The sequence below is a fragment of the Medicago truncatula genome, chromosome 5 (assembly GCF_003473485.1).
Source record: "Medicago truncatula cultivar Jemalong A17 chromosome 5, MtrunA17r5.0-ANR, whole genome shotgun sequence".
NCBI lineage: Eukaryota > Viridiplantae > Streptophyta > Magnoliopsida > Fabales > Fabaceae > Medicago > Medicago truncatula.
The window spans coordinates 10,211,910-10,235,859 of NC_053046.1; the positions used below are offsets into that span (position 1 = coordinate 10,211,910).

Here is a 23,950-nt window from a genome sequence, read left to right on the forward strand (position 1 = left end):
TCTGTTTGCACTCTATCTTCTTATTTGTGCCACAAACTTGTATTCTTCCTAAAACCATTTTCTCCCATTATTCAAACGAGTGACTAACTCTCCTACTTCCTCATTATTTATAACATCTATAACTACAAATAATTGAATTAAATAATATTAAGCAATAAATACTAATTATAACAATAATACTAATATTACCCAATAGTAATACTAATACTAATACTACCTTATAATAATATCAACGGCTTAATATTAAAAATCGAGGTGTTACAATTTACGTAATTTTACACATAATATTCTCTCTATTTCTTCTATGTTTGTGTGTCTACTCCAAGGTTACTTCAATGGTGCAATTTCACAAGTATTAGATTTTTCACTGCAGCTCCCTTTAATTCAATGACAGCCATGACAAAACAAAAGGGAAGAACAAACAATTAAATTCTCAGTATTTAGAAATGATAAAAACCCATGGCATATCTCACTTTAATCTTCAACAAGAACACATGAATATTCCCAACTTGCAACTAGAATTAAAATTAAACAATCATAAAATATGAAGAGAAGAAAAGAAGCATATGTGAAAGAGTGCAACTATGAATGAATGGGGACAATGACGCAGTGGTGTTCGTCGAATAGTATTTTTGAGGCAAGGAGAGCAGTTACACAGATGGGGAAGAGATAGAGATAGAATGTGACAAAACATAGACGTTTTCAATTTTATTTTCATCAAATTTGGGGCATTGATTTAATCTAATGATATATTTTTAATGGTTCAACGGCGAGGAATTTAATTGATCCTCACGCTAAAATTCACCTTCCATATTATTCAACTATTTTTTTATGTTTTTTTTACGTAGATTTCATCCATAGAATATAGGGCACGTTTGTTATAGTTTTTTCTAAAATAAATTTTTATAGTGTAATATGTTTTTGTTATAAATTTTTAATAAATAAATTTTTAAGGAAAACTTCAAATGAAAACTAGTTTAAATAGCTTATCTTAAAATGTCATTCTAAGTATTTATCATTGTTAAAATAAAATTTGGATATTAAATTTTGAAAAATTCTCTAAAAAATAAGTTATTTAAAATAGCTTTTCATAAAAATTATTTTTGAAAGATGTCATTTTGAAAAAATATGTGATTTTTACTATGTAAAATCTCGAACAATGAATATTTAAGTTAGTAAATGTCAAAATCTCCTTTTTAACTTATACCACATGACTTTTTTTTTTTTCAAGTAGTCCAGGGGCTAGAATTAACCTTTTTAAGATGAATAAGTGGGGTGTCCGTGGTTTAAATCTCGACCCCTACTTATAACAATGCAGTGCCTCTACCAACTGAGTTATGTTCATGGAGACATATCAAATTAGTTTGGAACAACTTCTACTATTTTTTTTAGTAAATTTCTAAAAAATATTTTTTTAAAAATAAAAAGAAAAATTCATTTTTTTAAAATCTATAACAAAGAGACCCATAATCTTGTTCGAGTCTATCAAATATTAATTATAAACATTGAGAAGAAGAAAAGAAATTATGGACTGCACCTCAAAAAGTTTACTAACAAAAATACCAAGCTTAATTAAAAGTTTATTAATTCAAATCATATTAAACAGGTGAGGGAAACTTTCCCCACGTACAACATGACCTCAAAATCAAATATACTATCCAAAACATATAATCTCAATATGTCTGTGATTGTGATCATGGATGATATTAACAAACACCTCAAATATATCTTCAAATATATATCTTCGCACTTCAACTAAAAAGGATAAATAACAATAAGTTAGTGGTTATGATAATTTTCTTAAAACTTCTCTGGTGTCATTTAGCTCACAAATAAAATTATCTATGAATGAAAAAGATATAAACCGATAAACATGACACACCACGAGCTTCCACTATGTCTACATGAAATCATGGAATGCCAAGAGAACAAGAATGCTATGGTTGCGGTTCCTGTTCCCTTGTAGAGGGATCATATGCCAAATAATTTCCAGCTGCCATTTTGTAAATTACCTAATTAGCTAGATTATTTTATTTTTTTAGCTTATAAATAAATATGTAGACACCTTTCCTTTTCTCCGCCTCCTAGCCGAAAGAAAAATAAAATACATAAAAATGTGAACAAAAGGTGATAGGGACGGATCAATATTTTCATTCATTCATAAAAAAAAAAAAAACATATCCAAATATTTGGCAAATTAGAGATACTTTATTTTTAAAATGGTTTAAAATTTTAATGCATTAATAATTGGTTACATTAACAAATTTATCTAATTAACACTATTATCTTGATTGAGTCTTACCATTCTATTATTTTTAGAGGATCTTACATGCTTTCTTCTTGAAACTAATTAAATGGTTCTTATTGTATATGTTGCCGCCTGATATTTTGGAAAATTAACCACAACTAAAGCAATAAAATTCCACTACATTATCCTTTTGCTGTGTAATCATTAATCCCAAACTTAAAAAGGTAAAGCAAGATACCGTGATATACATTTTGACAAATTTGACACCAATTTTTTATTTTAAACTTGAAAAGAAAGCTTTTTAATTAAAAACTATTCATGATATTGTCATAAACAGTATATAAATAATTAATGGGATAAAAAGGAGGACTCAAAGTAATCAATATCCTTTATGAAGCGTTAGAATTTAGAGGTTGAACTTCAATTTCTTATTGGTAAAAAGTGTGTGCACAATTGAAAAGGATAAACAGTAAAAAGAAAAACATAATGAAGAAATTGGGTAGGGGTGGGGCCCATCCCATGATAGATATAACATATGTACGTAGTCTAGTTATATAACTTAGGTGTGTGTTAGGATTAAAAATATGATTTTTCTCATTAGTGATATTTAATTAAATATTGGTCATTCAACGAATGATTAAGATAAAAAAATGATTATTATCACAACATAAAATAATTGAACACCTATGTGCTAATATATATTGGTCTTTATCTTTCACCTATGTTTGGTGAATGGTGATTAATAATTATGATATACTAATTTCACTTTAACATAAAACTCTCTAGTGTTATAGAATGGAAAATATTTTGCATGAATTAAATTTAAATTAGTGTACTTCGTTAATTTACAATTATACATAACATACTAATTAAACTCATTTTGCATTGTGTAGCACTACAAATTAAACATTGATATTTAGTTATGAGAAAAACCATTTTTTCATGATGTTCATGAAGTATAATGGTGGTAATTAGACATAACTAACTACATGCAGCCCAAAAAAACAGAACTTGATTACTAGTGATTAATAACACACATTGACATTTTACATAATGTCCAAAATAGCTTCAAAGTCTTAATACATCAAATCAAAATAGTAATAATTGATCTAAGAAACTAATTGTTTTGAACTTGTGTGCATGACTAAAATTGGTTCACATGATTGAACATGCATTAGGGTTATCATCACTAAAGAAGGAAGTGATCTTATCATCTGTTCCATTTGGGTTTGGTATTGCTAATTCAGTGTTTTTCACATATCCAGAAGGTGCATTTTTTGCATATGCTTGTGTTATGTAGGGATATGCCACCAAGTTAGCTTCAACATATGGCCAAAACTTTGCTCTTTTTCCTGTGCTCTGCACCTTCCTTAGGACCTTATTTCTATCCACATTCCCAGTCACGGTTACCTTGCTTTGCTCTCTATTCACCTCTACTTCCTTCACACCTACATTAAAAAAAAAAAGTGATCATCGCTAACATATATATTATATAGTTCAAATTGTGTTTAAATATGGTTTAAGATTATTACAAATTTATGTCTGAATTTCTACGATGGGTTCAAGCACATGACCACTTATTGGTGAAGATATGAGTTATACTCAACAAATTTTTTAAGAGCAAATTGTACGGTGAACTGCTTTGATAGACGTTCCATCGTAAACCTATATGCTTGAAAATCGTTTGAAATATAAACGACAAGAACATCACTATTTCTAAGTAGAAACTATGGTTAACTCGGTTTTTATGACTGAGACCGTGATAATTGGTCTCGAGTCGAAAATAACAAAAGTAACAGACACAGATCATGTCACTATCTCAACTATAAGAACGATGAAGATTGTGAACATCTACTTTCGATCGAGGAGCACCGTTGGTCGATAGAGTTTCAACTTTCAAGTGATTTTTAAGTATGGTTACACCGTATAAAATATAGAACCCACCTTCATTGAGAATATGAACATTCTTATTATGTAAACTACCTAAAAATTATGCCATTTGATTTGAGATAAGAAGAGAGAGAGATATGATTATATACCTGACATGTTGGTAACAGAATTCCGAACTCTTCTTTCACAGCCATCACAGTCCATTTTCACCTTTATTTCAACTGTCTATAAGAGAAAAAAGTTGCAAAAAATAAAATCAGAATTTTCTTAAGACTAATAAGCTCACTATTAATGAGATAGGATACATAGGAGCTAGTGAAAAACCTGCATGGGTTTGTGTTTCTTTTTTGGGGTGACAGTGAAGTAATCTGAAAGGAAATCTAGAGCACCCATTTTCTTATTTCTTGCTCTTTTTTTGTGTAAAGAAAGAAATGGATTGGGTTAGTACTTGAAAAGAAAAAGGATGGAAAAGGAGGATGTATATGACTATATTATGGTTACCAAATTATATACTTTTATAAAGGAATTATGGAACTATGGATGTGATTTCGGTTACTATATGTGCAACTTGTGCTAAAATTTAATGCATAAAATAATGCTTAAATAATTATTTTTCATAGTCATCTCAATTTTTTTTTCATATTGTCTCTAATCATGTATATTCCCGCAAATATCGGGGTGACCCCAATTCACAAATATAATTGAACATTGAACTTCCTTTGAACTTTTCTACACAATATCATCTTGATCTGTACCTGTCTATGATAGGGATTTGACAATAAGAATGTTATGTGGATTTTATTGGAGATGCGTAGTCGTTGTATATATGTTCTTTTTTTTTTGTTTGGCAGGTCAGTGTATATATGTTGAGAAGTAGTGTACATAGAGAAAAAGAAAAAATTGGAAAAAAATATATTTGGAATTTATAGAATAATAAAAGTTTTTTACAATGAGGATGATACACGATCATAGCTACACTAAACTACTTAAGAGAATGTTTGGATTTATAGTAAATTTGTGAGAAGAACGTTTATGTTTGCTTAACTTAATTGATAGAGATATTGTATAATATACGTAAAGGTTGATGTTCGAATCCGAATACTCTACCAAATTATCTTAAAAAAGGTAAATTTCTAGTTACTAGTATACTTGATCAACTGCATGCTTGAATTCATAGTAAGTTTGTCAAAATCATATCCCAGTGATCTTAGCTCAATTTATAGAACATTTGATAATATATGCATGAGCCGGGTTTGAATGCTAATAAATTTCGTGCATTCAACTTCTTAAAAGTTAAAATATTATGTTTACCAAATTCCAATGTAAAGTTGTTCTTTTTAGGTTACTTAACATATGCCTTTAGGACACAAGTTAACATGACCCATACATTTTTAGTCATTGAACTACTTGACAAAAAAAAATCGTAATTTTACAAAAGCTATTGATAATTGCTTAGTTTAAAATCTTATAAAAAAATGTGGATTTCAAATATTAAAAATGGAATATATATTTTTTTACCTTATCAATGTGATTCATAATATCCGGTCAAAAGTTACGTGATTCACTATGTATCAATGTTTAACTTAGTATCGCCTCTCTACTAAAAAAAAGTGTAAAGAAAATAACTTCTCAATCATGAATTGCATTTCCTTCAAAGCAAGAAATCATGAATTGCATTGTCCAGACCAAAAAAAAAAATCATTAAATTTCAATATATATAACCAATAAGTTCATGCATCCATAAATGTGATAGTATCGATCATTTTGAAGGGTCAAAGTTTCAACCCAAATAAAATTAAACCATACAAAACATACATATCTATAATGATAGCGATGAATCATTTGAAGTGTCAATTTTAATATCTGAACAGCTTCAAAATAATGAATACTTATTGGTCATGTTTGTTTTTTAAATGAATACTTGATTGGTCACAACTATAAATATTTGCATAAATATATATTATTTAATTTATTACTCTTTTATAATTTTTATAATTTTTCAGTTCTGTTTGCTCAAATTAATTTTATTTAGGGCTGTGATCAAAGTGTTTCTATATTCTATGACCCATAAATAAAGAAAGGACTGGTACATTTTCCATATATGTAATTTTCCTTGCACTATTCAAACGGATACATACACAAATTTGGGTTGTGTGAGATAATTAAACAAACAACAATGATTCAATTATCATGTACATCTAATATGGTTGTTCTCTCCACTTGTGGCCTCAATTCATGGAATTCCATGGTTTTGCTATTTTTCTGTGTTTTGTCCGACTCCATTATTTATCAGAGTGTCACGACTCAATCAAAGTTTATGTTCCTCTTGTCTAGGATCAAGCATTGGCACTTTGAAGACACCGATCTAGGGAATTATACTAGTAGTTTTTTATTACCTCGGTTTATTTTTGATAAAAGTTTATTTTTGAAGGAAGGTTTTCCATAAATGTTAAGTAGTCATTGGACTATGTTCACATTTATTTTATATACAAACGTATATTCTCTCAGTCTCATGATGAGTGACTCATTAATTACCATAATATATATAGTGAAAAAGATTGACTTGAAAGATGAAAATAATAGTGATTAGAAAATACAATTAATTTTTTTTTTAATATTGTATTTAAAATTAAAAGATCTATATAAATAAACTCATGAGCGCACCAACTCTAATGATAAAAGAGTTGATTTAAATCATGATTTTCACGATATGCTTGTGACACACCTTAAACAAGAAGCGAGAAGTTTCATTTGGCACAACTCTAATATGATAAGGGTATGCACATGGTTAGTTAGAAGAAAATTATCAAACTTTGGAAGATTGCTGGATTGGGGGGATTCCTACAACTCGACTTCAAAATGTGGCACTTCTTAGCAAGCTTGTTTGGAATCTCTCATGCAGGTGAAAAATAAACTTTAGGTTTCTTTGTAGGTCAACAAATACTTGAAAGAAGAGGACTTGTTTTTGGATGAAATGCGCCATTGGCTCACCAATCTTTTGAAAACGATTTTTTTTTTATTTTTAAATACTTAAAGGTGACTTTAAAACTTTCAAAATAGGGTATGGCAACATGAATAAACTTGTCATTTATTATTTTTAATTATTTCTTTATGCTCATTCAAGTAAGTGAAGAGATTTTCACATGAAAAAGGTAAATGAAGAGAAATTTTAGTTTTTCTTTTCTATATAGTATTATTTATTTCTTTTCGTTGATGATATTAGTAAAATGTTGTCCTCGTGAGCTTAGCTCAGTTGGTATGGACAATGCATAATATATATAAGGTGTGGGGTTCGAATCCCGACCACCACCAAAAAAATATTAGTAAAATGTTGTGCCTAGGTTAACTCAAAATAAGATTAGTAAGCTTTATAAATCTATTACTTCTTTAGTTCGGTTAATGAGTTTATTATATTTCAAAATTGAAAATTAAGAACTGAATCAATCTAATTTGTATTCTTTGATTCAGTTTTTTTTATTATTTTTAAAAAAAAACTGGGTATCAATAACCGAATCAATCTAATTAGTTTTTTTTTGGTTCATCAATTTTGTCTGAATCGGTTATACTGCTAGATTGTAGTGCTCAATCTAATCGAATAAAAACATGCCACAGAGGTTTGGTTTGAAATCAAGATCAGAGAGATTTTCAATTTGGATTTTATAGGACTATAGCAAGGTCGAACATTCTGCATGCAGAAATCCAAGGTCTTCTAGTTGTCATCTACTTGTATTGGGAAGTTTGACTTAGGAAGATTATATGATTCTCACACTGGTTACATGCGCTACAATTGGATACGTTAATATGTTGAAGGTTACTAAAGAGTCTCCTAAGAGTATCATAATACGAGAATGAGTTACGTCTCTCCGCTATATCTCTTGTGAAGGAAATACTTGTGTATATATTGTAGCAAATATGAGAGTTAGTTGTTTGAACTCTTTAATAACGGTCCTAACTTATCCTCAATCTATTTTGGTGATTATTTTAGACGCATTCTTTTCAATGACATAGTTGTTTTCTTATTATTTTTTTATAAGAATTCAAAACGAAACTCTAAATATTTATAAAACTATTTAGATCTTTTTTAGAGACATAAAAAAATGCAACTAAATCTTGTTAAAAAATAATTTAAAATACAAAAAATAAATTAAAATGCAATGAGAATTGAGAGAGTGGGTGGTGACTGATTCAGTTAACGAAAGAGGAAGTTGCAGTCCAGGTCCTGAGATTTCAATGCCATCTTCATTTCTATCTGTTGACCTTTTTTCTCTCTCTTCGATTCAATTCCATTCCATTTCATTGTTACACTGACAGTCCACAACATGGGCTACACTTGCATCACCGTTTCCCTTCTTCCTCCTCTTCACCTCCGCCACCGTTCACCACCACCCCCACATTTCCCGGTCACCACTTTCAACCCTTTTTCGTCCATTAAACTAACCCCTTCTCACCCTTTTCGCCTTTCAGCCCTTCCCACCGGCGGCAATAACAATAACAATGGTGGTAGTGGTGGTGGTGGTTCATGGGGCAATAACCCTTTTGACTCAGATGATTCTTCTTCACCTTCTTCAAATTCTCGTTACACCCTTTTGTTTACTTTACTATTCTCTTCTGTTACATTTTGTCTCTGCCAACTCGCAATGGCAAAAACCCGTTCTTTATCATCTGAAGATGATATTTTGACCCAACCCATTTACGAAGTCAAAGGTGGAAACTTGATAAAGCTATTCCCTGATAATTTGAAGGATATTTTCATTGCGTCAAATCCCGGGTTATTTTCTGAATTATCGTCTTTAAATTCATCACAAGTTCCAACCTTTTTGTATAATAAATGTAGAGAATTTGTAGTTAGGTTGATGCTACCTGAAGGTTTTCCAAATAGTGTAACAAGTGATTATTTAGAGTATTCATTATGGAGAGGTGTTCAAGGTGTTGCTTGTCAGGTGAGTGGAGTGTTGGCAACTCAAGCTTTGCTATATGCTGTTGGATTGGGGAAAGGGGCTATTCCTACTGCTGCTGCTATTAATTGGGTGCTGAAAGATGGAATTGGGTATCTTAGTAAGATTTTGTTGTCGGATTTCGGGAGGCATTTTGATGTTAATCCTAAAGGGTGGAGATTGTTTGCTGATCTTCTTGAAAATGCTGCGTTTGGTTTGGAGATGTGTACTCCTGCTTTTCCTCATTTGTTTGTACCTATTGGTGCTTTTGCTGGTGCTTCTCGATCGGCTGCTTCTTTGATTCAGGTTATGATGTCTGTTTTCATTATATATGAACTTTTAGAAACTTATCTATCAACTGATATTGCAACGTGTTTGGATCATGATTATCAAAACGAGATTCATTAGAAGAATTGTTTTCTTAATAGTGAATTGAATTACTATACTATACTATGTCGACAAAAAAAAAAAGTGGTCGACTACACTAAATTTAGGTAGTGGTTCATAGTAGTGAACATGGGTTCACCATAATGGACTAGGATTTGATGAGATTCATGTCCAATGTAGACAACACTAGAGATTCGTATCAATTAAGTTTGATTTTATAGTTAATCAAGATTTTACTCGTGTGTATCATAAGATTCTGATAACCATTTGAATAGTCAACTGAGCCTGTTTAATGTAGTTTTAGTGTATAAGAAAGAAATTGAAATTTATTGTCAGTATGAATGTATGATGATATTTAAAAAGTTCTTGTTAAGGAACCATTGAGCTGAGTGGTCTTGGTCCCTTGAGTATCAAACCATTCATCTTCATGAGTATTGAGTACAGAATGGATTTTAAACCGTTTTGCAAAGATATAAAAATTGTTTCACTAATTTACGTATTTTTTTTTTTTTTTAAATTCCATTAGCTACTTTCTTCTCAATTAATTTCAGATATTTTAACATTTGGCGCACAGGTTTATTGATTTATTATTTTTAATCTCAAGTCTGATTCTGTTTTTTCTTATAGTTATAGATATAATAGAACTTGGATGTTATATTCCCTTCTGTTTTAACATATCTACCAAACTTCACTGTAGTCTTCCTAGAATGATTAGATGAAAGCTAACATGAAATACTCTCCTGTGTGGTTGGCGTGCGTGAATATGTGAATTAAAAGTATATTTTTTTCTCTCTATTTGGTATAAATAACTAACTTCTGTTTCTCTACCTCATTTATATGCAGTGTGAATATTGCAAATTTATCTGCTATTAACATCAAACTAAATTTTAAGCTGATTTTGTTTTCACAGGCTTCTACTAGGAGTTGTTTCTTTGCCGGTTTCGCTGCTCAAAGGAATTTCGCTGAGGTGAAAAATAGAGCCTTTTCAGTTTGATTATATAGGAGTTTTGATTTAATGATGCATCTGCACAGTAATCACTTCTATTTGTTGTTTCGAATATCTTCATCTACTAATACTAGTGGCATTATTTGTGATTTTTGTTTTCAGCAGATGTTTCTAATACTTGTATGTATGATTTTATTTCTGAAAAATAACTCTAAATTATAGGTAATTGCTAAAGGTGAAGTTCAAGGAATGGTCAGCAGGTTTATTGGTATCGGGATTGGTATAGGACTGGGCAACTGCATAGGTTCATCCACGCCTCTTGTTCTTGCTTCTTTTTGTGTTGTGACTTGGGTCCACATGTACTGCAATCTAAAGTCTTACCAGTCCATTCAATTGCGGACTTTAAATCCTCACCGTGCAAGTAAGTAACTTCTGATCTCTCTCTTAAGTCTATCACACCCAATTTTCATGAAGCCGTGTTCTGTTGTTACTCTTGAAAAGAATTTGGTTATACCGGTGTTGAAACAGAGGTTTTGTTTGGGAGTTGGGGGAATAAATGAGTGCTTAGGGGTGGGGAGAGTCTATGACTAGAATTCTCTTTGTTTAGAGAATATTATAAATAGACAGAAAGAATTTGGGAATTTTTTAGATACCTGCAAAGTCCTCCCCTTATTAATTTTTTTGAGTTCCCCAAATCGGGAGGTTTTGGTTCTTCGAAGAAAAATGAACCCCTATGCATTATGGGGAACTATCGGCCCTCCGCCTTCTCTTTCCTCCTCCCTTTCTCCTCAAATCCCTCCCCGTCTCTCACTGCCAAACAAACCTTACTAGTTTGCGACATCTCTTCTAGTATATTTAATATCATTGTTGAATCTTGGAAGTTAGGAAGGGGAGCCTAGTGGTTGGAGTTGTTGTTGAGTGACTGGAAGGTCATAAGTTCGAATTGTTAAAGCCTCTTGCAAATACTAAGTAAGGCTACCTACAATAGACCTAAAACGGGTTCATCCTTCCATATGGACCTTGCAGTGGCAGGAGACTTATAACCAGTGTTTCAAAAACTGGTTTGAACCGAACGGTTCAACTGGAAACCGCCCAGCTCAACAGTTGGTTTGATCCCGGTGTATTTTAGTCTAATTGAACTGTGCTAAACCGGTGGAACCACAGTTAAAGCGGTTTTCATTTTAATTTATTTATTTGTCATCCATTTCAACCATGGTTGAACCGATTTAACCAATTGAACCATAAATCATGTCTCCAATATGCAGTCCGGATTTTAAAGCACTTCTTATAACACTTGGCCGCCTTAGAGAATCTTGAATTTCTTTTAGGTTGCAATTGTGCAGCACATGGCTGTTAAGCGTGCGGTCTAGATTGTGAGATAGTACAATCCCACACGTTTTTCTCCATCAACCGTGCCAGAGCAGTGCGAAAATTGTTGGAGAGGGGGGCACACAAAGGTAGATCGTGAAATCGTGGGAGCAGCGATTTATCTCGCACCGGTTCCGCACCTTTTGATCCATATGACCCGTTTTGACCCTGTTCGCAGTGAAGATTTTTTTTGCCCTAAACGACCTGCTTTCAGCACATACATGGATGTTGAAAAGTCAAAACAATTGAGTGTGCCTTTCACGTAGAGTGAATAATAAAAGCTGATTTATGATTTTTGGAAAGTGTGCCTGCTTATTGCTTGCTATTGTTAATTTTGTTTTTTAATGTTGTTTTTGACAGAAATTTTTATTTTTTAATGCTTATTTGCTAAGTTCACCACCTTTTGTTTTTTAAAAATGATTTGATTGTTTTTAGCCTTAATAAATCTTATATTTAATATATTACTTCATATATATTTTAATAGTTTTTTTACATTATTTTAATAGTTAACGTTGGTTATTTATCTAACATAGTATATTTTTCTTTCAAAAATAAAATAAAATTAACATACTATGTAATCATATAATTTTATCATATAATACTATATACTTAGGGTTTGATTTGTTTGTTAAAAGCTCAATCTTTATATGCCTTGTTTATTGATTATTTTACCAGGTTTGGTTTTCAGTGAATATCTACTGAGTGGCCAGGCTCCTCCAGTTAAAGAGGTCAATGCCGAGGAACCGCTATTTCCAGCAGTACCCATATTAAATGCACCTTTTGCAAACAAAGTTAGTTGATCTTTCTTTTGTTATAGTTAATATGAAATTTAAATCTTTAAGGCAATGATCCTGTCTTCCAGATTAGAAATTTGCTATATACTAAAATTTGATCTACTTTGTTTTTTATTTATATCTCAATATCTCTCTGAGCTCTTGAGGCTGGGGTCATGGGTATCAGATTACATAAGTCCCTCTTTCTCTTACTATGATAACTTAAGGGGAAGGGTGCTTTTGCAATTTTGAAGAGTTAATTTGGTCATTGTTCTTTACCACCTTCGTTATTCATTATTCAACACTATTGTGAAGGTGGACCAAATCTTGGAATTATTGGACATGAAACATGTGGGACTTGCTCTTCTCCACTCATTTTAAATACTAAGGGTGTGTTTGGATCGAGGGTTTAGGAGGGGAAGGGAGGTGAGGGCTCACTTTTATTTTTTAAATTACCAACAATGTAAAATGTCTTTTTAAAATAAATTAAGTGTTTTTGAAGTATTATATGATCATTTATTACGTTGTTAATTCAATTTTTTAAAAATCATTTTTTAATGTCTGTAAATTAAAAAAGAAAAGTAAGTCCTCCCCTCCCTTCCCCTCCTAAACTCTCTTTCCAAACACACCCTAAGGGTTGATGTTGTGAGATTTTAGATAAAGTTTGAGAAAGTTATAAAACTTTTAATATTATTGATAATAACCTGGTACAGAATTTATACAAAAGACTAAACACTAATCCTAGATAAATAGGGAGATCAGGAAACAAATAATAACAAGAGATATGAAACTTAATTTTAGGAGATAATAATTTTGTTGAAAAAGCAATCGTAGGAGATAATCTAAGATATGCTAAGATTGAAAACTAATCCTAGGGGCTAAACCAAGATATTCTAGAATGTGATATTATCATATTTCCTAACACTGTGTGTGGGAGGGGGGATTTGGAGGGGAGGCGAATGGAGGGCTTGTTTTTCTTTTCTAAATCAAGCAAGCTATATGAACATATGTCATGGTATTCTTTCAATTTTTTTTTTTAAATCTCAAATATATATTAAAGTATAGACCTAGCCCTCTCAAACCCTTCTCTCCAAAACCCTCGAGTATCCTTCTAGGAAGTATTAGATTGAAGCCATGCAGGACACCCCCTATCTACAATTACTTCCTCCACCGCTTTTCATAAGCACTTTTTTCTTTTTTCACATATATCTTCTTTTTTTGAAGGAATACATATCTTCTTAAAATGTTCTTTGTATATTAATGTGTCTAACTTTAACTTTTCATCTTTCAAGATAAATTAGTAGTATTAATAAGGGGTATGTTTGGAAAAAAATAGTAATGCACCTAGTAATTTGCATAGGGGCATTTATTTAGGGACACAACTTTTTTTCAAAGGGGGCCTTATAATTACGGACAGAGGGAGTACATTATATTATCATGCATCAATTGATTTAATAGCTGGGCACAAGGGTGGCCAAGTATTAAAAAAGTGATTGGTATTTTTTTTTGAAGGGAAGTGATTGGTACTTTTGTTTTGTACAATCTAATATGTATGTATATTACTTATGACATCACTTTTATGATAGGAGACACAATCAATTGTTTTATCATCTGAAGCAAAAGATGCAGCTGTAGAAATTGAAAGCCGTCTGCAGCTTGGATCCAAACTCAGTGAAATTATCAACAATAAGGAGGAAGTGCTTGCTCTCTTTTCTCTTTATAAAAATGAAGGCTACATCTTGTCTGAGCACACGGGAAAATTCTGTGTAAGTTAACAACTATATTCACTTTCAACATGATAGGCAACTAATATATAACTACAAAGATTTTCTATTATATTTCATGGGTCATAACAAACACACACATGTTCGTGATGATTCAGGTGGTGCTTAAAGAAACTTGTTCACAGCTGGATATGCTCAAGGCATTGTTTCAGGTCAACTATCTTTATTGGTTAGAGAAGAACGCAGGAATTGAAGGAAGAGGAACCCTTTATGACTGCAAACCTGGTGGTAGGCTGCAAATATCTCTAGAATATGCGGAAAGGGAATTCAATCATGTTAGAAATGATGGAGAATCAGTTGGTTGGATCACAGATGGGCTTATTGCAAGGCCTTTGCCTAATAGGTGTCGGCCAGGAAACACGGAGTGAGTTTCTGATATGGTGAATGGCTGGGGGTTTTTCGTACACGACCACTTGCTGCTGCATTGTTTTTCCCGAGGAATCCAGGTTGATTCAAGATGTTGAGGAATTCAAGGGCATTGATTGGTTCTTTGCTAATGCTGTTGAAGATCACATTCCATGGTGCAAAGCATGCAACTCTGCTGGTGTAATGGCAGGAAGACAACTTCAAATTGTTGAAGCCACTTGGTGGTGTGACTAAAACTACAAGCCAAAATGCCAATTCACCTATCTTTTGTCAATGTCAGTGAATGGACCGACCCAGAAAGGGTCAAACAATTGGGAAACAGAAAAATGAGACAGATTTTACATGCGAGAGTTTTCGTTTGACACTTAGTTTGGAGTGATTGTTTAGAGTTTGAGATGTGCGTCTAAATCATAAACTTTTGCGTGATGCATAATTAAATTGTACAGTTCACTCAAAATCTCACAAATTTGATGGCGTTTGATCAATATACAGTCTTTGTGCCCACTTTGCTAAAATAAACAGCAGATTAGCAACTTACAGAAAGTAACAATAACATTATATATATATATACTTCTATGTTGTTGAAGCAAAAATAATCACCTCTGCATAAAGGCCAGTAGGCTACTCTGTAAATACTTTTTTACGATATTACATGTTTTTGATTAGTTTAGTTGAGTCTTGCGAAAAATAAACCAACATATGTTAGCAAGAGTATGAAAGTAGCATATTCTAGCAAACAAAATATTGTACACAGTAGCTTGATGCACCGGGAACACCTTGTACAGGGCTGGCTGAGAATGTTTTTGCTTATTTCTTTTATTTTTTCTTCAACAACATTGATTTCTGACTGTGATTTCCTTGATTAATCACTTGACCATCATCACCACTGTCATCAATGACAGTAGCAATATCTGATCTTTGAACTTATATTCTTATCCTCCATCGTATTATAATATTCCTCCACATTTATTAAGTCCATCTTTTTGCACTTTGATGATTCTTCCTTGTTGACTTTGAACTTGAATACATGCTTTTCAATATGTTTGAAAAAACAAGTCTTTCTCCTTTCAAAGTTTCTCAATGCGATTGAGGGTAGACATGAGTTTTTGAGTTTCGTGGTGGTTGTTCTTGCTGCTAGGTTGCTGCTGATGCATGGTTGACTATGGGAGTTCTCGCTAAATAATCTGGTTCAAACTTTTGGCCTTCTATCCTTGCTTTTAGTCTTTAGGTGCTAACTGACAGACCTAAATTTGATTTTTTTTATCTCAAACCTCGGATGGATGAGTTGTAGAAAACCACATCTTTACATTATCTTGTGTTTGCTTGCAGTTTTCCACTAAACAAATCTCCCACTATTCTACATAGATCTATCTTGCATAGTGTACAAGCTGAGAATGATTTTTTTTTTATTTCTTATATTGTTTTCTTCGACAACCATGATAATGGGAGGTGAAGAAATTCACACTCTTTTCCTTCTTCGACTTCATAGTGGTTTGCAGATGTTCCACAACTAAAATAAAAATGGAGAAGTGACAATGATGCTGCCAACACAATTGCGGTCGAAATGGTCACAAACAAATGTCACTACAACAATTAAGATAGATTCAACTCCAATAGGAAAACCAGTGATTGGATGCAAATTTAGAAGAAAGATCGAGCGATCCAAATGAATAAATATACGTATAACAGTATTTGGGATGAACAAACAAATGGTTTGGTTTAGTTGATAGGCCGACTTTCCAGGGCATGGGAATGTACGGGTCTTGTTATCGCTAACAAATACCGCCTTTATTGGACGGGTTGCCCATTTTAATAAACTTTTATTGGTCACCGGCACCGCTAGGAGAAGCTGAGTGATTGAGTTGATCGTCGTGCTTAGAGAACATATGTAAGTATTTTGTTGTGCATTATTATATCTCCTTGCATTGGTTTGGGTACTACAAGATATGAATGAATTCAATTGAGAAAATTGCATGCTTAGATATGTATAGTTAGGGACAGAGCTTTAGTTTTGAAAAAGGTGATGATCTGTTTATAAAATGGGACTTTATCGATATTTAAAAACTTGGGACAATTATCTAATGCTTCTATTTTGATTACTGATATGTTATCATTAGTTGGGTTTGGCATGGTGTGTTTTGGTATTGAATGATCATAATGTTGTTGGGTGTTGAACATTGTTTGTTAGTATTTGGGTCCAAATTAATGATGCATAGTATTTTGGAGAATAAATGGTTAGGTAATTGCTTATACGTGCATGTCAATTTTAGTAAATGCTTATTTGGGAAAGGCACAAAAAACAGCCACAATGCCATAAAGTAAATCTATGGGGGACTACCTTCTCTTCTGTCATTTTCTCTTTGCTTTCACATAAGATACCTCATCTCCACATCTTAGTTCATCACATTAATAATCTCTTCATCATTCTCTCTCTATCCCAATGTCAACAACAATCATTCATTCCTTCAAACCAGCACAAGCACCATACTCCTCCCCACCTCACCCATGCAACCAACACCGGCCAATCCCAGTTCACGTGCCTTCTTACTTGTAGAGGAACATGGTACACCAATAAGTATTTAAATTGTGTATACATAATAATGTCTTAATAATTAACATTTTCCCTTTGTTTATTTGGTTTACACTAATAGGTATTTAAACTGTAGATACATTAGTGTCTTAATATGTTTGTATGTTTAGGTGAATATGTTTGTATAATGAATAATTATTTTGATGTCTTGCTGACGAAGGTTTCATTTTAACCATGACGAAATCAAAAGTATATTTCATCAAAGATGTGCAAAACGTCTCATTGATATAATTGCAACTTACAAGGGCAAGGAAAAAGAAGCTCTCGACCCAAAATAAGAATAATCGAGCTTCAAGCATAGGTGGAGTAGTCCACACCACAAGACGCAGGGCTCACCACGACATTGTAAGTATTCAATCCACACTTATTTGTCTAATTCATGGCTTGAAAAAGCGCCGTTGTTAAGAGATTGAATGAAACATGTGTGGCAGTGCTTAGTTTACTATGTTATTCAGTAAATTCTGTTAGCAACATATAGTTGTGATTGTGTACAGTGTAGATTTTCCTTCATTCTTTTGTTCCGTACTAGATGATTTGGTTTGTGGTACTTTAGTTTGTCGAAAAAAACATAGAAGTCTGCGAGGGTCGATCCAGCCATTGCACCTACAAGTACAATCTCCTACCTGTTTAAAGTTTCTTATTATAAATCTGAAATTTATAATAATAATTTATACACATTTTGACAATAAAAAGAGCACTCAACATGCACTACCCCTAATAGTGGCAATTAAAAAACTGCATACAAAGAGCAAGATTGGAATAGAAAATCATTGAACTAAAATTGCAGAGCCCTCCATAAAGAGAACTCTTCCAAAAACTAACGTATGCCACTCATTGTGACGCTCACACGGTATTCTTTAGTAAAAGGCGAAAGAATAGTTCGCTATGTGTTCATCACACGGCTCCGTGATTTTAACAAGGATAGGTCCTATCTTTTTATATGCAAGCTGCATAGTTTAGTTTATGAATTGGGCGATGTGGGACTTTATTAGACACTCACCTGTAGTCATATGTTTCCCCTGTTCACTCCTTCACACATTTATTTGAAATGTTTAATCTTTTCTCTTCAATTTCATGTGTTTAAAATCATTTTAGTTTTCTTCAACATCTCAAAGCTAGAACATTAAACATTCATTGAAGCTTTTCTTCTAAAAGAAAGAGACTAAGATACAGAGGCTTCTTTCTCCCCTTGGTGGTTAAGAATGCAGGTGATAAAAAAAGTTGAGAGATTAGAGTGGGATCATTTGATCCCTATATATCCTTAATAAAATACTTACAGTATTAACAAGACATGAAATTACAGTAAGGGGCTACAATGTTTAGTGTGCAATAAGACTTCAGATTAATCCTATCTTTTTTCCCCTTAAGTTCGTCCTTTATGTTCCAAAAGGTTAACACCATTGACATTTCATTTCATTCCGTTAAAAAAAAATTAACATTTGTCGATGCCTTTCTAATGTTTAATATACCCTTGCTTAACAAAATGCCGAGATTAAATCTGTCTTACATCTAAGAGGAGGATACACCACAGAGCAATTTTGATACATCTAGTTGTATGAAACTCCTGGACCTGGTGATGCATATTCCCTTAGCCACCATTCCTTTAATATCTCTCTGACTCAACATCTGCAGCCTTTCACTGGATATATCTTTAGGAGACAAAGACGGCATCGGTCGGCGATGGTGGAATCGTGAAGAATGGGTTCAGGATAAGCAGATAAATAACAAGCATTCTGAGAACCTGATTCACAAAAGTTTAAGATGTGTATAAGCACATATGTTTAACAAAACACAACCATAAGTATTACTTTTTTAAAATATGTAAGCAAGGAAATAGTTAATGATTTCATTTAGATGGCCAGTAAAATATGAAAAAAGAACAAACATTGATATGAAAAGATCAGGGACGAATTAGTTTCATCTTAAGTTCTTAACTTAAAAGATATATTGATATTATGACAACAAACAATCAGCACAAAGATAATGGCTTCACTAATTGAGGTATCCCAATCTACCAACAATTAAATTTCATCATCACTTTGACTATAACTACACTCTTGATTTCCTGAAACAGAAGAGACTCATAAATCCTATAAAACTTACATAAATGCAACCTTTGATAGCAGCACGACGACAAAAAGCTTGTCGTAGTTTTCCTTCACCATAAATAGGACAAAGTAAAGTCTTTGGTGCACTAGAATAAGAACATAGATAAGTATCTTTTGAAAAACATCAATCGAGATCCCTTGAATAAAAAGTCGAGGCAAATGTAACACGTGAATAAGAGCTCACCTTCTAACAGATGAGCTGCATTGAGCTAAACGATCTATTCCTTCTTTTGTTTTAAGTAAGTCTTTCCAAACCTCATCATTTTCTTGATCAAAATCAACCATGGCTATAGTATACAAAAGAATCTTGTTGAAGACAAAGAGGCTTTACCTTAGTGTACTGACGCAGGTCAACAAGCTATGCATACACTATAAACAATTAGACATAAATACCGATCAAAGATGAAACAATGCATGCACATGAAGTGTAAGGCATAACATACTTTATTCAAAAAAACCAAATTCCAATGAAAGATGAAACAAATGGTATTTTCATTGCATAATAAGGTGATCGATTTAACCTTTTCAAAGAAAAATATATACAACGCCCCGCCAGAATGCTTAAGCATACCAAGTATACAAACTGAGCCACTGCCAAATATCTCAATTCACAAATTATTGCAAAAAAAATATCAAAGGTTTCCAAAAGAGTCTAGTATACTATCCCATTTGTGTCAAATCACATTAATTTGGTGATTTGATTATGATTTTCAAACCACAGCATAAAAGAAATCTCACTCTTATTTTCTCATTTCTAAAATGACAAAGGAAACAGGAAAAATTTCAGAGATAAAATATCAAGGTAGAAGCCACAAATTTCGACAGCAGAATACCCTCTTTTGTCCTGGCCATTGTTAACATGCAAAATTACTAGTGTTAAGAGTAAAATGGTATTGCAGAAACCACCATCTCCAGAATGTTACTTAATAAAATCTTAGACTTATCTATTTAAGAAAAAACTCAGCCTAGGCTGTAGACCCCTATTGGACGGTCTTACCTATTCCCACCCCTATTGGCAATGAATAGGTGTCACTTTGAGGGGATGATGATTAAATTAATTCCTACTCTATGTTGTTTTGTCTAGAGTCACTCCTCTAGAAAAAAATTAGGGAAGTATTACCAACAATGAATTAATACAAGTGGTAAAGAACTCCCTTAAACAAGTAGCATACCAATAACATAGTAACCACAAAAAAACAAGAATAAGAAAATATTGTACTAAAATTGCAGAGCCTTCGGTGAGGAGGACTCTTCCAAAAACTAGCGTATGCCGCTAATTGTGACACTCACACAGTATTCTTTAGTAAAAGGCGAAAGAATAGTTCGCTATGTGATCATCACACGGCTCCGTACCTATTGGAGGTAGAGGTCATTTCATTTTATATGTGATCAGCATAGTTTAGTTTATGCATTGGTAGATGTGGGACATTATCAGACACAAATTAACTTGACTACTTCCCTTTCTCCCCTTGAGAATGAAGAACCAGTTGTCACATCTTTCCCCTATTCACTCATCCACACATTTATTCAAAAGGATTAATCCTTTCTCTCCAATTTCATGTGTTTAAAATCATCTAGTTTTCTTCAACATCTCAAAGCTAGAATATTAATCATTCATTGAAGCTTTTCTTCCAAAAGAAAGAGACCAAGGTACAGAGGCTTCTTTCTCTCCTTGGTGGTTGACAATGCAGGTGATAAAAAAGTTGAGAGGTAAGAGTGAGAAAATTTGATCCCTATCATAAAATACTTACTGTATTAATAACTACAAAACTCCTAGTTACTCCTTTAAACAAAGATTGTGTTGATGGAATTACAAAGGATGGATCATAAGCTGATCTAACACCTTTACGCAACTCAGTCACCTGCAACATTCGTTTAAAAATGACAAAGATGAAATTGCTTTGCACTTGGGGGATATTCAACCTCATCTCTTCTCAAAAATATTATATTAGTATAAACATATCTAAGAATGATTTATGTACCTTATCCATAAGCAGAGAAATAACAGGCATTCGACGAACCTGATTCAGAAAATTTTAAGATGTAAATAAACATATAAGTTTAACAAAACAACAATTTGCAATATTTAAAGAGAATGAAATTTAGATATTTAGAAATTTTAAGAAACGGCCGCCTAAATCCCTTTAAAACTTAAATAAATGCAACCTTTGACAGAAGCACGGCGACAAAAGGCTTGTGTTAGTTCTCCTTCACCATAGATAGGATAAAGCAAAGCCCCCGGTCACCCAGTGCACTCGCAACCCGAAAAGGACAAAGATAAGTATCTTTTTAAAAATATTAATCAGATCACTTGATTAAAAATCCTGGCAAATACACGAAACAGTGTTGAATAAGAACTCACCTTCCAACCGCTGAGCTGTATTGAGCTAAACGATATATTCGGTCTTTTGTTTTAACTAAGTCTTTCCAAAGCTCGACATTTTCTTGATCAAAATCTACCATGGCTATAGAGTACAAAAGAATTTTGTTGAAGACAATGAGAGTTTATCATAGTGTACTGACACTGGTCAACCGGTTATGCATGCACTATAAACAGTTATTAGGTTTAACATAATTCATTCAAAAATACCAATGAAATATAAAACGAGATAGTACTCTTCATTGCATAAGAAGGTGATCAATTTAACTTTTTTAAAGAACATAGTACACTTCATCGTATAATTCATATTGTTGCACTTGGCAAATACTTTATTTCTAACATTGAGCATACACAAAGTATGAATGCTGCTTCAAAATGACTTGTAAATGCAGATTTGCATTTTGTGGTATGGTTTATCTTTTATCTATTGTAACAAATTTTCACGGAGACTATTATTAGAGTTATGTAATTCACTATTGTCACTATTATTGATGGATGGTGAAAGTGTAACTTTTATTCTAAACAGAACTCTTCTAAGGTGAAAAGCAATATTTTGAAAAGCATGTAACTTTTAATGAAAACCTTCATACGATAACTTGAACCACAGTGAATTCGACAAAATAACTGTGGCACCGTGATGTTGTTGATGCTACAAAGTGTAGCTTTTGCCAAAATCACAATGGCTTGCGGTGATTTTGCCTAGTTCATCGTCGATTCAAACACATTTAAAATCTCAGCTTTAAAATCTTACCAATCATGAAAAGCTGAAAATGGGCCCCAGCTACTTGAAGCGGTATCCCCACCAGAGCTGCTTTTGTTTATCTACATAATCTTGAAAGATTGCAAGATTTAAAAGCATTTTATGTCTAAACCCCAAAGGGAGAGTTGCAACAAAAGGCATGAAGTTAGTCCCACATAGCTTAATAACAGAAAAACTCAATTGTTTATATAGCTGAAACTGAGCAAATTCAAGCACGACCTTACTTGAACAGGATCTGTTCTATAGGATTGTACTACTGTGTCCTTGATTTCTAAGGAGATAGGAACATATGTCTGGTAGATGAGTTGTGACCGTGTGATCAGAGCGTGATTAACGGCCAGGATGATGTGTGCATCATCTTCAGCTGTAGATGATCGTTCTTGGCCTAGTTCAACTAACCGGGATGGTCACATGGTTGTCTGACAGATTCAAAACCACCTTTTTTAATCATGTTTTTTGCGACAAACCCCCAAGTTCTACATTGCACTTTTTTATTTTACAAGAAAACACACCATAAAAAATAAATATGATTTTTTGAGAAGGGAATGATAATGTTTTTACCTTGGTTCACAAAGTGGACATGGGAGGTTCTTGTTGTTTGTGTTCTATGGTCCATTCCCTTTCCCAATGATAACACTAGCTGGCTCCGTTTCCTTCTTCAGAAGCTTAACAAAGAGATTCATGGACTTGCCGTTGTTTCACTGGGAAAACCAAATGTTTACTTGAAAGTGTTTTTTTTTCCTCTTCCATTTTTGGGTTTGGTAAAGTGCTTTAATTAAGTCTGTGGATATGCTAGGTAACTATGTTCCAAGGGTAACAATGGACTTTAACATTGGGACACGTTTCGGGTCATTGTAGTAAGTTGCTGGTTTACTTGAACATAATGGACATCCACTTTTCTAACTTAGATTTGTAAAATGTCAATATTTAATTTAAAAGAAAACAAAAGGTGAATAATATATCTATTATTTCGATTACCTATAACTATTGTTTTAGAGAGTTTTCTTTGGGAGACAATAAGGATTTGATCAAATAGAAATAAGAGATATTACTACTCAAATAAATTTATATCTTGGGATCATTTAATTTTAACATTTTTACCAGATTAGCCTTTTAGTTTTTTTAGTTTTAAATTGATCTTTTATGTAAGTAAAAAAGTGCATCTAGTCTTTAAGTCACAAAATATATATACCATTATACTCTAATTTTTTTTTTTTTTTTTTTTTTTACTTTAGATGAATCAAATCCTTGGCACTTATTTTTTATATTATTTAGAAGTAAAAGACTAAATAACACATAAATCTTTAGTTGTAGACTTGTAGAGCATCATCATCTTTTCTTTCTTTCAATATTTTGAGTAGAAATTCTCCTCAGGTGAGTTTTCTTGTCCTCAACATTTTATTATCCCACCATATA

The 23,950-nt window shown here is 32.7% G+C and overlaps 2 protein-coding genes, 1 long non-coding RNA gene and 3 other non-coding genes across 13 annotated transcripts; 2 read left to right on the top strand and 4 right to left on the bottom strand.

Moving 5' to 3' along the window:
* Positions 1-3,238: 3,238 nt before the first annotated feature.
* On the bottom strand, positions 3,239-4,694 carry LOC11407856 (heavy metal-associated isoprenylated plant protein 22). The gene is made up of 3 exons (XM_003612404.4): positions 4,463-4,694; positions 4,288-4,363; positions 3,239-3,696 (listed from the first exon to the last, which is right to left on the bottom strand). Exons 1-3 carry the CDS (start codon positions 4,529-4,531, stop codon positions 3,404-3,406), a joined length of 438 nt encoding a protein of 145 aa, XP_003612452.1. The 5' UTR covers positions 4,532-4,694; the 3' UTR covers positions 3,239-3,403.
* A 3,595-nt stretch (positions 4,695-8,289) lies between these two features.
* Positions 8,290-15,215, top strand: LOC11413470 (protein root UVB sensitive 1, chloroplastic). Its single transcript, XM_003612405.4, has 6 exons — positions 8,290-9,378; positions 10,370-10,426; positions 10,628-10,826; positions 12,449-12,564; positions 14,133-14,312; positions 14,429-15,215. The coding sequence occupies exons 1-6, from the start codon at positions 8,458-8,460 to the stop codon at positions 14,696-14,698; spliced, it is 1,743 nt and encodes a 580-aa protein (XP_003612453.2). The 5' UTR covers positions 8,290-8,457; the 3' UTR covers positions 14,699-15,215.
* A 2,272-nt stretch (positions 15,216-17,487) lies between these two features.
* On the bottom strand, positions 17,488-23,318 carry LOC11409928 (uncharacterized). 8 transcript variants are annotated; one of them, XR_005646435.1, is made up of 8 exons: positions 22,754-23,087; positions 22,526-22,596; positions 21,561-21,859; positions 21,377-21,415; positions 19,579-21,256; positions 19,390-19,480; positions 18,794-19,027; positions 17,488-17,909 (listed from the first exon to the last, which is right to left on the bottom strand). It is a non-coding gene; the product is annotated as an uncharacterized lncRNA (long non-coding RNA). The 8 variants fall into 8 exon arrangements; XR_005646439.1 differs by lacking the exon at positions 17,488-17,909 and adding an exon at positions 23,096-23,318 and having other exon boundaries at positions 18,496-19,027; positions 22,754-22,953; XR_005646437.1 differs by lacking the exon at positions 17,488-17,909 and having other exon boundaries at positions 18,496-19,027; positions 19,579-19,763; positions 19,916-21,256; positions 22,754-23,089.
* Positions 18,074-18,190, bottom strand: LOC112422340 (U5 spliceosomal RNA). Its single transcript, XR_003012702.1, has one exon. It is a non-coding gene; the product is annotated as a U5 spliceosomal RNA (small nuclear RNA).
* Positions 20,625-20,741, bottom strand: LOC112422343 (U5 spliceosomal RNA). The gene has a single exon (XR_003012705.1). It is a non-coding gene; the product is annotated as a U5 spliceosomal RNA (small nuclear RNA).
* Positions 22,749-22,963, top strand: LOC112422308 (small nucleolar RNA U3). Its single transcript, XR_003012676.1, has one exon. It is a non-coding gene; the product is annotated as a small nucleolar RNA U3 (small nucleolar RNA).
* Positions 23,319-23,950: the final 632 nt, after the last annotated feature.